Genomic DNA, 15515 nt, shown 5'->3' on the forward strand with positions numbered 1-15515 from the left:
AATGAAATCACTTTAAAGGAGTGGTTCACTTCAGAATTTAAATTTCCTGATAATTTACTCATGTCTTTCTTTCTTCAGTCGAAAAGAAATTAACGTTTTTGAGGAAAAAAAAACAGGAATTTTCTCCATATAGTGGACTTCAATGGGGAACAACAGTTTGAAGGTCCAAATTGTAGTTTCAATGCAGCTTCAAAGGGCTCTACACGATCCCAGCCGAGGAATAGGGGTCTTATCTAGCGACACCATGGCGGGCCAGGAAGGGCAATGTGGGTATGTGGTGTGAAGTAGGACGTGGCTGAGAACTGTGGGAGCGGACAGAGGAGAATGATAGGAGTAGGAGTAGGGATGGGAACCGAGAACCGATTCTTCTTCAGAACCGGTGCCCAGTGAATCAATTCCTTGGAACCGTTAGCATGCCTGCTTAACAATTCCGCGTATCGGTTCCGCTTGTTGCAAATGTGTCATGACGTCACACACGCGCTGCGTTGTTTTGATTCGGAACACGGCAAACATGGCAGAGGCAGAAGTTCGATGCAGAACTACTTCGTGAGTTCGATGCAGTATAATGAGGCCTTTAACGGGACGCCACGTTGCTTTCCGACCAGCCATCGCGTGCCGACTCGCACAATACATACTCACTCTCTCGCGCTCACACACGCACTCTCTCGCGCTCACTCACTCACACACACACAAACGCACACATGCTCACTCACACACACACTCACTTTGAGAAGTAGCTCACCTACTTTTAGGTTTGTTCTGAGGTTGCTACACATAATTTGTGTATACTCTGTGCTGTGTCTTCTGATCAGATATTAAAGCGAGTTAATACAAACAAACAAATTTGTACTTATTCCCTCACCCAATGAGAATCGATAAGAGAATCGATAAGGAATCGGATCGATAAGCAATATCGATAATGGAATCGGAATCGTTAAATTCTTATCAATTCCCATCTCTAAGGAGGAGTGACGACAGTGAAGGATGAGAGAGGACCAGGCATGGGACATTTATGTTGTAGTTTTGTTTCCAGTCATCCGCGAGGGCTGTCGCTTTACTTTTGTTTCGTTGTTTATGTCTATTTTGTGATTAAAGTTACATTTACCGTTTACCTCCTCCTTCTTCCCTTAATGATGAACTGCGTTACAGAGATCTTTCCACCATTTTCAACCTAGTTTGAATATCCAGTTTGTGGAAATGTTCAGAGAAACAAAGATGTTTCGCTCTTTCTTCTAGAGCTGGCCATCATCCCGCCGACGTCACATCCAATCCTAGCCAGTTTAAAAGACCGCCATAGACCAGAGGATAGGTAAGTATATCACGTGATGTACATTGTGCACACAAAATATGTCTTATGTCATTACAGAATTTTAGGAAAACTATAAGGTGATACTTTAATGATCTTCATTAGGTTTCCGTAGAAAGTTATGAAAGAGCCACCAATGAATGAATGCAGTTCTTCAGGACAACCCATGTATGTCTGTCTGTCCAGGACATCTTGTTGAGTAAATCACATTAAGCTCATAGACAGAGCTGTGCTTCATTAAACTTCTACTATAGAAAATAGGGACTTTCACATTGCGAAGGAGAGGGAACACCAGCATGCCTAGACCCACGCATTCACGCTAAAGCTGAAAAAAACACCAATTCTCAAAATGTGTCAGAGGTGATCTGCAGCATATCCACACGTGACAGTCTGTCTGACACGCCACGGCCGTGCATTTGAGAAGCTATTGAGATGTGCCTGGTAAAGGGAAAGACGGGGCGAGAGAGAAAGACAAGGAGAGAGAAGCAAAGAGATTCCTTGGCAACGTTTCGCTTAGTATACACGCAATTTTTCCCCTGAGAGGCCATATCACGAGGCAAAGGCATGGCACTCTGAAAACAAAACAGCAAAATCAATAAAACCAGCTTTACCAAATCGGTTGCACATTAGGGTTTACCTACCTCATTTATAGAGCCAATTACCTCAGCAGTTCAGAGCTTTATTATAATGACTAATGCTGCTGTGCTCCTGTTGATCAACAATAATTTATTTCATTTCCACACGAAGTATGATCTATATAAACTGCTGTACCAGAAAATGAGTTACTTTGATTTGAGCAGACCAAACTGTTCAAACACTTTCACTTTTGTCATCAACAGGTCAAGTAAAATCAGTTTTTATGTTCACAATTTCAAATCAGTTTTAAGGACTGGAACACTATATCATCAAATGTATCATTACCTTGATAAAAAAAATACATATATTGTGGTAAAAGAGTTTGGTCATATTGCCCACCCTATTATTTTTATCTGGGAGTTGCAAGAAAGCTATTCCATGATTTTACTCCTTTGATTAGAAAAAGCTAATTAAAAGTTTAACAATTCAAAAACAATTTATTGAAATGTTATTCAAGTCTTTAATTAACTTTTTTATTTTCACTTGATTCATTTAAATAACATTGCAATAAGTGTATCAAAGTACTTCAATGCTGAGCTTCACATCGTATCTAAAAACATTTAATTATGTTGTATAATTATGTAAGCAAATCTCTGCACAACATTATAAATAAAATGCTTGTCTGTCCATGTTCTTAAAACACATTTTTCTAAAACACATTACAAAATGTCCAATAGTGAACACACAAGCATCACAGAACATTATATCATATATTCATGATTGTTTGGTTCATGGTCATTTCCAATTCTGTACATGCCAAATCATGTATTGTGTCTAATATAATTCTGTAGTGGAATAATACTAATAATCATTTTGATCATGTACTTCTCCATGTTGAAATGTCCAAAATTATAAAATGACAATGCAGTACAATAGCATAATTGCCGTACAAGTCTTACTCACCATCACAGTGTTAAGTGTGTTTTTGTCATACTACTAAAGGTGAAAACGTGCGAGCGCAAGGCGGAGCCACTGATAGCGCAGTTACACTGCAGTGCTCCTGATGGATGAGTATCTTTAAACCTTCGTTGAGCGAAAGTACAACAGGAAAACTGTGGCGAGTTCACTACAATCCCAAACCAGAGCAGGAACTTGATTTAGATTAATGGGCCTGGTTCTGACAATGTGAGTATAAATGACCTCCAGCGCGTGGTCTCTACAGCTAGATCTAAACTGTAAACGGTGAGCTGAGCGTTCGTTTTCAGCCCTACCTGCCCCTCCTCACATGATCTCCACAGGCCTTTGGAGAAGACTGCAGGCTCTTCTATTTTTCTTTGCTTGGTTGCACTTTTGATTTCTCACCCACTCATCCTGCTGGGTTCCAGATTTGTGGAGGCTTCCAGACCGAGGCGCTCCCCAGGCTGAGGGGTCCTTTCACAACGGTCTCAAAACTCAGTCTTCTTTGATTTGACTGCTCTTCCACATAATGCACTAATTCAAATAAAATGAACTCGGTTTGCTCAGTTTTACGAATCAATTTTATTTCTTTATCTGGATTTTTACCTAAAGATTGGAGAGTACAAATCTTGCTTATTGTAGTAATGTAAATTTGTTTTTGTTAAGTGGTTCTAAACAGTAGATTGGCCACCATTCAACCCGAAAAAAAGTAATATAACCATTCCAATGACTCCGAAGCTGTTCAGTTAAGGTAAATTAAGCTAAAAAAGAACTGCATAGTTCCCCTTTAACAACTACTAACTATTAATAAACAGTAATTAGGAGTTTATAGTTAGTTAATAATGAGAATTGGACCATAATCTAAAGTGTGACCGATTGTTTTAATGGGGCAGTAAAAAAGATTCAGCAATTATATTGCATCATCACGTAAAAACATCACATAATTATACACAGACATAAACAAATACATTATGTTTACATTAAAAAGACATCCTAAACAAATTTACAATATGCTCTTAGATTCAGTTCGCTAATCGGCTCTTCAAAATCATCACGATACCAACATGGCCAAAATATATGGTTCTTGGTTTACTTGAGTCAGTAATACTGTTAATTTTGAGACAGACAAGTTGTTCAACGTGTTTGAGACTGACAAGTTGTCCCTTGACAGACAATTCTGTCATCATTTAGGACGTCGGTCAAAACTTTGTATGCCTTTCTTTCTTCTGTGAAACGCAAAATATATTTTGAGGAATGTTTGGAACCAAACAATATTGGAGCCCATTGGCTTCCAATATATGGAAAACATTAAGACATTTCACATAATATATTATTAATAAAATAATAATTATGATTTGGTCAGTTAGTTAACCTTCGTTGTGAATAACATGTTTTGATAGAGGTTCTTGGTTCAATGAGTCAGTGAATTGATCACCTGATATATTATTAGTTGGATATGTTTGAAAGTGTCACTTAAATATTCAATAAATAAGTTGTTAAATCTCTTGGACTGTATCAATCTGATTAGTTAACGCTTCATGCATCCAGTTTTTCTGATTTCAAGCTAGAAACAGACCGTTGCAAGTCATCAGATTCACTGAGCTTGACAGCTTCATTTGTAACACAAATAGGACGCATCTCTTCTCTACAGTTATATAACTCAGTTTATACGTTTATTCAATGGGCCCCAAGAGATCCATCTCTGCCGTCTGTGCGTGAACATGTTTGGATGACTTCTACAGATTTTATGCTAATGAGTAGCTCTGCTGTCATTCCAGCATTCTCTTACCTGTACTCGCCTCGGTACCTTCCGCCACACACAGACGCTTTTGTCTCCGATAAATGTAGAGATTCCCCTTCGATTGCCCTGGAGGATGGCTTGAACTCCTCTCCATTACTATCATTAACAGACTGATAAAACAAATAACAGTTTCATTAGAGGAGGTTACCATTCTCAATTGATTCATGTCAAAAGAACATTCTAGGTTTCACTCTCTTGCCTGTAATTTATGCCGCAATCTTTGTAGTGCTTCAAGTCAATTAACTCCCTACATCGCCATTAACTCCCTGCATTGCAATGGTTGATAGGTTCCACTTCAACAACTAAACCATATGCCACCATTAAGTCAAACAAATCTCATCACGATCATGGGATTTATTTAACATGGGAAAACGTAATTGGCACACATGAAAGATTTGCGAGTATTGTGACTAAAGAAGACCATTGTAAGGCCAGATGCTCTAACACCGGGAGTCCTCCAGTGAGAATGGATGTGCGCACAGTCAATTGAATTCAGAGCACTTTAAATAATGTTGAAACTAGGTCATTAGGGAGGTAATGCACTCCCCACAGAGCTTCTGACAGCCATCATGTCTCATTAGCGCATATAACAATCCCAATCAGTGATCAATGATAAATATGGGAAAGCAAACCATGACAAGTTGTATTGGTGAGTTAGTAATGGACTAATTTTCTAAAATGTTTCACAATGTATCTTGTTTTTTTATTGTCCCAATAGATCAGTGTATGATGTTTGAGGTATAACCTGTCTGTGTATGGTTTGAACGCTTCAAAAGGGGCAAGTTCATTTCGATGATCAAGAACCCCTTCAATAATTTAGCTCCAGGCAAAATGGCAGCATTTGGGTGGAAAAATTGACAAAGTATATCATTTTTTTCCCCTTCATCTGAAGTATAATGAAGCTCTTTTTTTCCCTAAAGCCACCATTAACTCTGAGCTAATGAATATTGGTTTAGTAATAAATTACAGCAATTTGGATGACTGTAATTTATATTCAAGATACTAAAGCACAGGTGATTGCTTCAAATGAATTGGCTTTGCAAAACCAAAAACAATGCAGCCATAACACAAACACAACCATCAGGATAATTACAATCATAAATATAGCTGCAAGCAGCAATCACCGGGGCCAAGCGCAAGCAAGACGACAAGACATGCCAAAGTGGCTGTGAGTGTGAGACCAACTGCAGCAAGGAGCAATTGAAGACATTTAAAGATGAATTTTGGCAAAATAGTTGAAAAATCACATACATTTACTAAAAATATGAGTATCACTTTCGACCAATAGGTGGCGCAGTTACTAAACTGATGTGATGTGGTCAGAGTGAAGTGACAATGACACTTACAAAGTTTGGTGTCAATATGTCAAGGCATTGCAGATATAAAGCCTGAATAGTCATTTTGGCATCATGCCTCAACTTTGCCGCTGTGGTATATGAAAACGGTTTCGTCTATCGACACGAAATCCATATCTTTTACTCGGCACGGTCTGGAGATGACACGATCCGATTTTGGTGAAAATCGGACGTTCGGTCTAGGAGGAGTTCGAAAAAGTAGGTTTTAAAAGGAAATAAAGATGGCGGACAGGAAGTTTGACTGACTATGGCAAAATTGGTATCTATGTTTTCAGCATAACCCAAGGAATCTATTGAGATCAGTGTCATTACTATAGGCAAATTTATTCAAAAGTTATTAGCATTTCGTGAAAATTTGTTACAACTTTTGACCAAAAGGTGGCGCTGTCTTTAAATCTGTTGAGTACTTTCAGGACATGGTGTTGATGGCACATACTGAGTTTCATAATGTTACAGCAATGCATTTGTTAAGTATAGCATTTTACATCACTAAACTGCATTGAAGTCAATGGGAATTTCATGTTTTGTTTAGTTTTAGCGCCACCAAGAGGCTCAATCCCACAGTTTTTCTTGTGTGTCCTCAGACTGAGCCCATGCATCTGTGTGTCAATTTTGGTGAAAATATCTCAATTAGATTCAACGTTATAGACATTTATGTGAAAAAACACGTCAAAAACGACTGACACGTGACTTTGATTGAATTTTACTACCCCTTACGATCAATATTTTGATATTTGGGCTTTGATGTTTAGCTATCGACCTATGTTTACAAACTTCTGACGGTGGTTTCGTCTCGATCGGACTAGCGGTTTCGAAGATATCGCTAAAAGTTTTTTAAGCGCTAAATTACAACGCTGCACAAACCATATGCCGAAACCTGGCAAGTCTGGTATCGTTGGACTCGGCAACGATTCAGGAGTCTAAGGAGATGACTCCCGTGAGAATAAGTCGACCACACCCAAAGTTATAAGCATTTGAAAAAAAAAATGATCCACTAGGTGGCGCTGTTTCGAAACTTCTCAGGCTCCTTCAGGGCATTGTACTGATGACTCATACCGAGTTTCGTAACAATTCGTTCATGCGTTCAAAAAATACAGCATTTTAGCACATAATTCAAAATGGCCGACAGACAAAATGGCCGATCTGGAAAAATTGGATATCAGTCGACTCGGAATGATGCCCTGAATCTAACGAGACCACGTTTAGGATTCTTGGACAAACCGTTCAGAAGTTATAAGCCAAAATAGCAATTTTTCATATCTCTGGACCAGTAGGTGGCGCTGCGCCGAAACACTGCATGAAGCTTCAAGTCATGCTTGTGATGACATGTACCAAGTTTGGTCAGAATACGATAAAGCGCTGCGGAGATACAGCCTTACGTCTATTTTCGCAAGTGCTACGTAAAATTAGTTTGTGCGTTTATCAAAACCGGTTAAGCGAATCAACTTGAATTCCATAACTTTTTGTCGGCACTGCCTGAAGATGATCTGGTGCAATTTTGGTGAGAATTGGACAAACCGTCAAGGACGAGTTCGCAAAAGTAGGTTTTTTGGACAATTCAAAATGGCGGACATATTGTTATGACGGAAAATGACGTCATAGGGTGCAATTGAATCGGCATGAGCTCAGGAATCAGAGGAAAAAACTATTTTGTTGATAGGCCTTACGCTTCAAAAGTTATTAGCATACAATTTTTGAAACTTTGGACAGGTGGTGGCGCTAGAGGGAATGAGTTAGAAACACCAAAATTGGTGTATTTGATGTTGGGAATGTCCTCTATCAGAATGTCAAATCAAAACAACTTTCCCGCATACGCTTCTATGGGCTGCCATAGACGCCCAGTCGGAAGAAAAAGAAGAAGAAGAAGAACCAGAACAGATACAATAGGTGCCCGCACCTTCAGTGCTTGGCCCCTAATTCAAAGCGGACATGGTCCTACACTAAGCCATTATCAAACATCAATAGCATTCAACCTCATGTTTGAGTAAACATCCGTTATAAAACACAAAGTGAATCTTGTTAAGCTATAGACAATGTTACTGATACTCATAAAGTGGAAGGAGGAAACTGGGGAATTTCTGAAAACTCTCATGGGGTGTGGATTTCAAACACTCTCAGAAACAATTAAAGTGTAAAAATGGTACTGTACCTTTAGGAGTACAGCTTGTCAGTGGAGCAGTACCCTCAAAGGGATATATTTGTATCTTATCTACCCTTAACGGTTCATTGTAGTTACTTAAGGGTACATAATATTAATACTCTAAGGTACTATAATGAACCTTTCAGGGGTAGAGAAGGTAAAAAGTTGTCCCTTTAAAGGTACTGCCCCAGTGACAAGATGTTGTACCCTAAAGGACACCTTTTTGCATATTTTTCTAACAGTAATCAATGTCAGTCTAACACTCTTTTCTAACCAGAAAGACAGTAAACTAAATCTGACACAACGTCAGAATATGCCTACTTCTATTATATTGTATGCAAAACACAGTAAGATGAGAGACGAGGGACATTTTTTCGAGTGTTTCAAAATCAAAGTTGTTCCTTGTAGTTAAATTGTACTTGTTTAATATGTCTGCGCAAATTATTTTGGGGTTAATACAAGGATAATACCAATATGCTGGATGTACCTAGTAGCCTATGCCATAGAATGAACATACACTGCATACCTAAAATACCAACTTCATCAATATTGGAGATGTTAGTCATTTAGTAAAATATACCCATCTCATTTTTCAATGTGGAAATAAGCTAAATAACTAGAAGAACAAAGTACAAAAAAGGCAAAACTATTTGTACTAAAACAGTTTATTCATGGTTATGATAACAAATTAAAATAATATGATAACAAATATTGCTTTGCGAGCGACACAACAGTTTTTGCATATACTTGAAGCGGCTGAATGTATCGTGCCCGCTCTTACATTAGAAAAAGGGGCATACTTTGAAAGTACACAATTTTGAACACAGCTCGAGTTTGTCATTCACCAAGGGGCGAGCGACAAGACATCACTTGATTGTCGATCACTTTATTTCAATTTCCATGACGTAGCCTTGGTTGGCACCGCCCACTACACCATCTCATCGGTCCCAACTCCCACATCCATATAGTTGTATATTAAACATTCAATCTTTTGATTGGCTGTGACTGTGTCATGTGACTGGAAAGTCGCATCATGCCTGGTTAGTAACATTTGTCATAATACAGCTTTTAATTCTTGTTTACAATATATTGTAACTACAAGATCTACAGTGCATGTGTAAAATAATTGCACATGGATTGTGAATCAGTCACAAACTCAAAGTATGTAGAATATAGCAGTCATTGGTTTATGTAGAGGCTGGTTTCAGAGCCATGATGTGAGCTCTCTCAGCTCATACAGGAAAAAATACACCAGTGCCTTTTTTTCCCTTTTAAAGGCGGACATATGACAACCATATCTGCTTTTACTCTAGGCCTATTCGGGGTTATTAATATCACCTTCTCTAATGTAAGCGGGCTCTTCCTCTACCCTGTTTGTGGTAATGCTGCATTCACAGGGGCTCAAGAATGAGTGGTGCAGCAGAAATAGCCCCATTGTGCATCCCGGCTAATTACACCAGAGTCCTGCTAAAACATTGTGGGTCCTCAGTAATGGTTATGACACAAGAAGAGATGGAGAAGAGGTGTCTCCATTAAGACCACACTTGCATTGGTCTGCTGACCTCAGTTTGAAGAGCCCTATCTTTTGTGTACTAATGTTCTGTGCACGTTGAAAACAGCGAAGCTTTGCCATTTCCTTCAAAGACAGGAACATTTTACACTCTGTTTGGTACATTTTTGACAAGCACATAAACCCCGCAAGTGTTAATATTATATACCTAGTTCTGGCATGAAACTCTACATAGGTCAACATTCAAACAAATACCTGTGTGTTGCTGTTAGCAGTTTGCAGCACGCTTTCCGAAAGCCGCCACCTTGCCCAGCTCCACCTGTATAGATCTGCTACGGGGGTTCAATTGTGTATGTTACAAATAAGCAGCAGCATGTCTTCTATGCTCACAGAAATGTCTGTGAATATATTGCCAGTAGCAAGTATCGGTACTTGCTCTGCAGCAGCGTAGCAGATCTATTCTGCCAAGACCAAATACATGAACATTGCCATATCCATTACCATGTCAATCTCTATTAACTATTAACATTTAAATCTCCCGAGAGTTGCCATGACAGAAATTTTGTTATATGGTTGACGCATTGTGTTACAATATGGGTAAATATAGTATGTGGTTGAATTTAAAAAGCCATATGAAAAGCCATTAAAGCCCCTTTCACACAGAGATTCTGGAAAATACACGGATAATGTCCTGGGATCTTTTGATTTTGGTTCATTCACACTGCCAGTGATTTTCCAGGATCTGTGAGTGCATTCACACACATCCCGTAATATCCCGTAAATACACGTGGCGTCGATGAGACGTGTAACGTACGCGTCGAAAACATGTACACTAACTCATCGCGTACCGTTCCACAAAGCTGGCGAACGATCTCAGCTTCAGCGCGGATAGTAAGGTGCTCCTGGTCTCTGCTTCGTTCCGGTTTGCAGACATTTTTTTCGTTCTTTCTTTGTTGATGACGAACACAAACTTTCTAGAGTCGCGCGATGGCACGTGCGTCATCTCTTCGACACACCCCTTACGGCATTGATCCTGGCTTTTGTTCACACAGGGCGCATTCCGGGACTGATCCCGGCAATGTTACTAGGTCCCCAACCTAGTGTTTGCGTTCACACAGAAGGCACTCTGGCAATTTCGCGGGATCAACGCGCTGTGTGAAAGGGGCTTATGTGGAAATAAGCAAGACTTTGCACATTTGCGCAAATTCAAGCTATGGCACATTGAAAAGAGTTAAAACCAGGTTATGTTACAGCAGTACCAGACATTACAGTCACAAAACAGGGATGGAAATCTCAAAGGCATAGTTCACCCAAAATAAACATTTTTGGAGAGTCTTCACACAGCTTCCCCCCCATATAACGACTCCAAAAATGACAAAGACACCATAAAAGTCGATGACTCATGTGCTATATCCCAGATCTCCTGAAGTCAAAAACCACTGGACCTAGATAATTAAGTCCACGAATTGAACTCGAGAACTGGATCAGTGAAAGGATCATTCTTTTGAACTGGTTCTTTTCAAAGAACCACTTAATCCAGTTCACAAACCGGACTGAATGGACAATCAAGAGTTATGTTCAACTCCAGACTCAATGAACCAGTTGCAGCCTTTCCTCAGTAAGCAGCTCACTGAAGGGGAAGATTATCAGTCAATAACATGTTCCCCTGGTCTCACAGACAAGCCTAGTCCCGGACTAAAACGCAATATTGAGCTCTTTTAACAGAAAGCAACTTTCACTGACATATCTTAAAATATGTCAATGCCATTGTTTTTGTCTCATTGTTGCCATTGTTTGTTTATTTTCTAAGGCATGTTTAGAAAAGCTACTTACATGTCCTAATTGAACCAAGGTCTAATTATGGCTTAAGCTAAGCCTTGTCTGTGAAACCAGGCTGTTATTGTTCCTCATACAAAGCTATTGTATGACTTTAGAAGATATTTAATTTCTTTCTATTATCCATATTCGATATAGAGTAGGAGTCATTTATATTACAGCTGAGTACACAATGCTGGATAACTATGATTATTTATTTATAAAAAAAATAAAAACGTAACAGCTGTCTGTTATTTTGTGCTATGGCTAGAAGATAATGGAACAAGCTGTACTCTCAAAGTAGCTTTGATGCCTTCACATTATAATTACGTAAGTGCATTAGTACAGGCAATTTAGACATGCAACTGAATGAGATGCTTCTACGCAAAGGATATAGAGACGAAAAATCGTTTTTTTATAAGCGAGGTGGACTAAATTAATCTGTTATCAAGCAAAGTATACAAAGTTCGATTTTGCGAGTTTCAATTAGTGTAGGTTTTGGATTTAGTTGCATTCAAATCATATTGTACTGCAAACAAGATATTGCAGCACAAATAATTCACAGCCTTTCTGATGAAAATGCAAAACAAGATTTCTACAGAAATATTCCCCTTATCCTTAACACTAGAACTCCCAAGACGCATATAGCCTATATCTGAAAGTTAAAAAAAAAAAAAAAAAATATATATATATATATATATAATTATAATACTATTTTATAGTATTATAAGTTCAGACCTCTTCAGACATGTTATTTAGCATATTAAATAATATATTAAATAATATGTCAATTTAGTAGCCTATATATTGCCTATAAAATTATTATTTCTTGAATTTTTTTTGGAACGACAACATAACTCATTAGCATAAAATCTGTAGAAGTCATCCAAACATGTTCAAGCATGGATCTATTGGGGCCCATTGAATAAACTTTTATCAAATATGGTTTTTACTTGAGAAATAAGGCTATATGATTAAAATAATGTACGTTTTTATACACATATCCATCCATAAAGCCCTCTTATGTAACTTTAGCGTAGAAATGAGGCTTGCCACTCCAGACGTACACTTAAACCACTCACAGAATTTGAAAAGGGAAAACAGACAGATTAAATATATATCCTCCCACTCCTCTACAGGCCTGCTGTCCTGCTCTTGTGAACCGGCTGGTTCTCAGCAGAGCACTAAAAGCTATCTCCAAACGCACATGAGATCAGGAGAGCAATTAGGCCCGATTAGCACCGCAGATGTTAGATGCCACCAAGTAGAAGTCGTTCTGCACAAGTAGACTCTGTCAAGTGTAACAACCCCTCATCTCATATATCCACCCCTGGGCTGGCTGCTCATTGAGCTGTGCGCTATACATAGAAGGCTTGAGCACACCGTTCACTGACACCCTGTGCTGTGTTTCTGTACAGAAATTAGTTATAAATAATCCTGTCTCATTGATTATTGAGGAAGTGCACAGAGGAACTGTAATCTGTGGATTTTAAGACTTGCCAGATAAAGTAAAAACATATTACTCAACCAGTTTGGCAAAATCAATAAGGCTATGTTCAGACTGCATGCAAAAACGGCCTGCATTTGATCCTCCACCCCTCTTATGTGACTCAGATCTGTTTTTGTTTTTCTCTATCTCTCTCTCTCTTCTTAACAGTGTGAACAGCACAAACCACACTTGGGCCACTCACTGTGTTAGCTGCAGCCAGAAATAAAAATTGAGTTATTTATTCAGCCTCATGTCATTCCGTATCTGCATGAATTTATTTTTTAACATGTAAAAATCTATTTTGAGAAACGTCTCAGTGTTTTATGTCCATGCAATGGATGTCAGTGGTCACCAAAACAGTTTGGTCCAACATTTTTCAAAATGTCTTCTTTCATGTTCCACAGTTGAAAGAAAGTCATACAGGTTTGGAACGACATGAGTGAATCATAACGGAACTTGCATTTTTTGGTGATCAATCACTTCAGCCAGACAAATAGTACATTCTCAAACTAAATATAGGGTAAATTAATTTAAATGTTTTGTTCTATTTAGATGTATTAATATAATTAATACATACAACTTAAATGCTCTTTTTTTTATTTCTAAATTATTCTGTAGGGAGACAAAGCCCCAAATGTGACTGTAATAAAGCCCTGATATGACAGTGAACACATATATTAATAATATATTAATAAATGATATTTTTCTCATAATATTTAAGAAAACTGCAGACCCTAATGACTAACCTTGTCTTCACATTGAAAGATTAAATTATAGGATCATGTTTTACAAAACTTATTTCTATGTGATTCATGATATTTGTTAGAAAAAAAATACTTTTTACATTGAAATTATTAAGATGTGTACACACATGCATTCAAGGAGTAAGAAAAATTACATTTTATATACTGTATGATTTCACCATATGCAATTTTAATCCAACTGTTTGTAGAACATACCGAGTACAACGCTACAACTGCTCTGACTCATTTGTGCAAGGATTTATTTTTCTTTATTTCACACCATGATATTCATTGCATTTATTTTGATCTTTTGAAGAAAATGCTGCCAGAATTTTGGATTATATAATTATACATGTAGAATTTAATGAATAGGAGCAAGATTTGTATTGTACTGTGTGATGATGACAATGGCTACGTCTTTCTCATAAATACTCCCCGCTGAGTGTGTAGGCTGGCTATGTCACTTTTGTTTTTTGGCTGTATTGAATATCCTGGCCGTATTCAAAGCCTAAGACACCCAGCTGGTGGGAGTCCAAAGGCTAGCATTTGTATGACTATAGTCCTCTGACGCAAATGCAGAGGAAGGATATTTCATAATGTTAGCTTTTAAGTCTTTCATTTCTCAGAGAAAGAGACACTTGTTTTAAAGCTGTAAAAACATAATGTAATACCTGTATTCAGGATCTTTTTGACATTATGTCAGAGTCTGAGAACACCTTACAAATCTGGGGTGAAAGGTGCATTTAAAGGTGCAGTATGTAATATTGACAGCTAGTGGTTGTATTAGGTACTACATTCCAAATTGTAAATATTAGAGTGTTTCTCCAGCTCCCTCCTCCTCAAACTCGACGTTCACACGGTTTGCCAGATTGAGGACACGCAACAGGAAAGAGTGCAATTGACCATTCGCAAAGACCCGCCCCCTTTAGTTACTGTTGCTATGTCCGACAAGCTACACCGCTCTCACGCCATGTTCTCACGCAGTGAAAAACACACCGCGGAGCAGAGAGGACACTGACAACGTGCTGACAGACAGGAGAGGTTAATTTTGATATTAAACAAAGTTTCACCTTTCAAATTTGGTCATTTTTTAAAAGAAATTTAAACAATAAATACCGTTTTGTGGCTCTTTAATGTGTCTGACAGATCGCTGTAGAGCATCAGTTAAAGCTGCTCGTGAACCGATCATCGCTTCCTTCTACTTAATTTATAGCATCAAATAAACATGAATGAACATAAGAAGGAATGTTGTTTTAACCGCGTAAAGGCGTCAGTACACTCCGTTTTTCAAGTTCAAATCCTCCCATGTTAATTACTAACTCTCCTGACTGCTTTTGTCGGACAAAATGGCAGATGGCAAAGTATGATTGGACAGATCACCTGTCAATCAAGCTCCCTGAGAAGTGTCAATTGACAGTGGAAGGCTACAAGCCTGATAAATGTAAGTTTGTGAGTTGATTTATCAGGGTTTTAATATTCTTCTGGTCATAGATGTTTTTAGATAGATGGCGAGGCTTTTTAGGTTGGGTAGAATCTGTGATCTCTGACCCAGTTAATTTGCTGGATTTCATTCCAGTTGTAATTTTCCACCAACTGCCAGAGTAAATTGTCAGTGGGCGGAATCAAACGAACCAAAACAAAAACGGACATTCCGAAACGGAACGCACATTTAATAGTAGAATAAAGGTCCTTGCAACCTAAGTTGAAATTTTTGTATGCGTGTTTTAGTTTTCGTCATTCAATGGCTCTGAATTGTCAAAACAATTTGCAACTTGCTATGGATGCAAAAAATGCAGAAAATCCCCCCCAAAAATTATGATGGA

At 38.3% G+C, this 15515-nt stretch overlaps 1 protein-coding gene across 1 annotated transcript in view; it reads right to left on the minus strand.

Moving 5' to 3' along the window:
• Positions 1-15515, minus strand: part of LOC306997888 (uncharacterized protein) — a 69979-nt gene that overhangs the window by 12470 nt on the left and 41994 nt on the right. The window contains exon 2 of the mRNA XM_079611463.1: positions 4629-4750. Within this exon, the coding sequence (XP_079467589.1) occupies positions 4629-4750 (122 nt within the window). The remainder of the gene's footprint in view (positions 1-4628; positions 4751-15515) is intronic.

Source organism: Phoxinus phoxinus, assembly GCF_949152265.1.
Source record: "Phoxinus phoxinus genome assembly, chromosome: 4".
In the NCBI taxonomy this organism is placed as follows: Eukaryota; Metazoa; Chordata; class Actinopteri; order Cypriniformes; family Leuciscidae; genus Phoxinus; species Phoxinus phoxinus.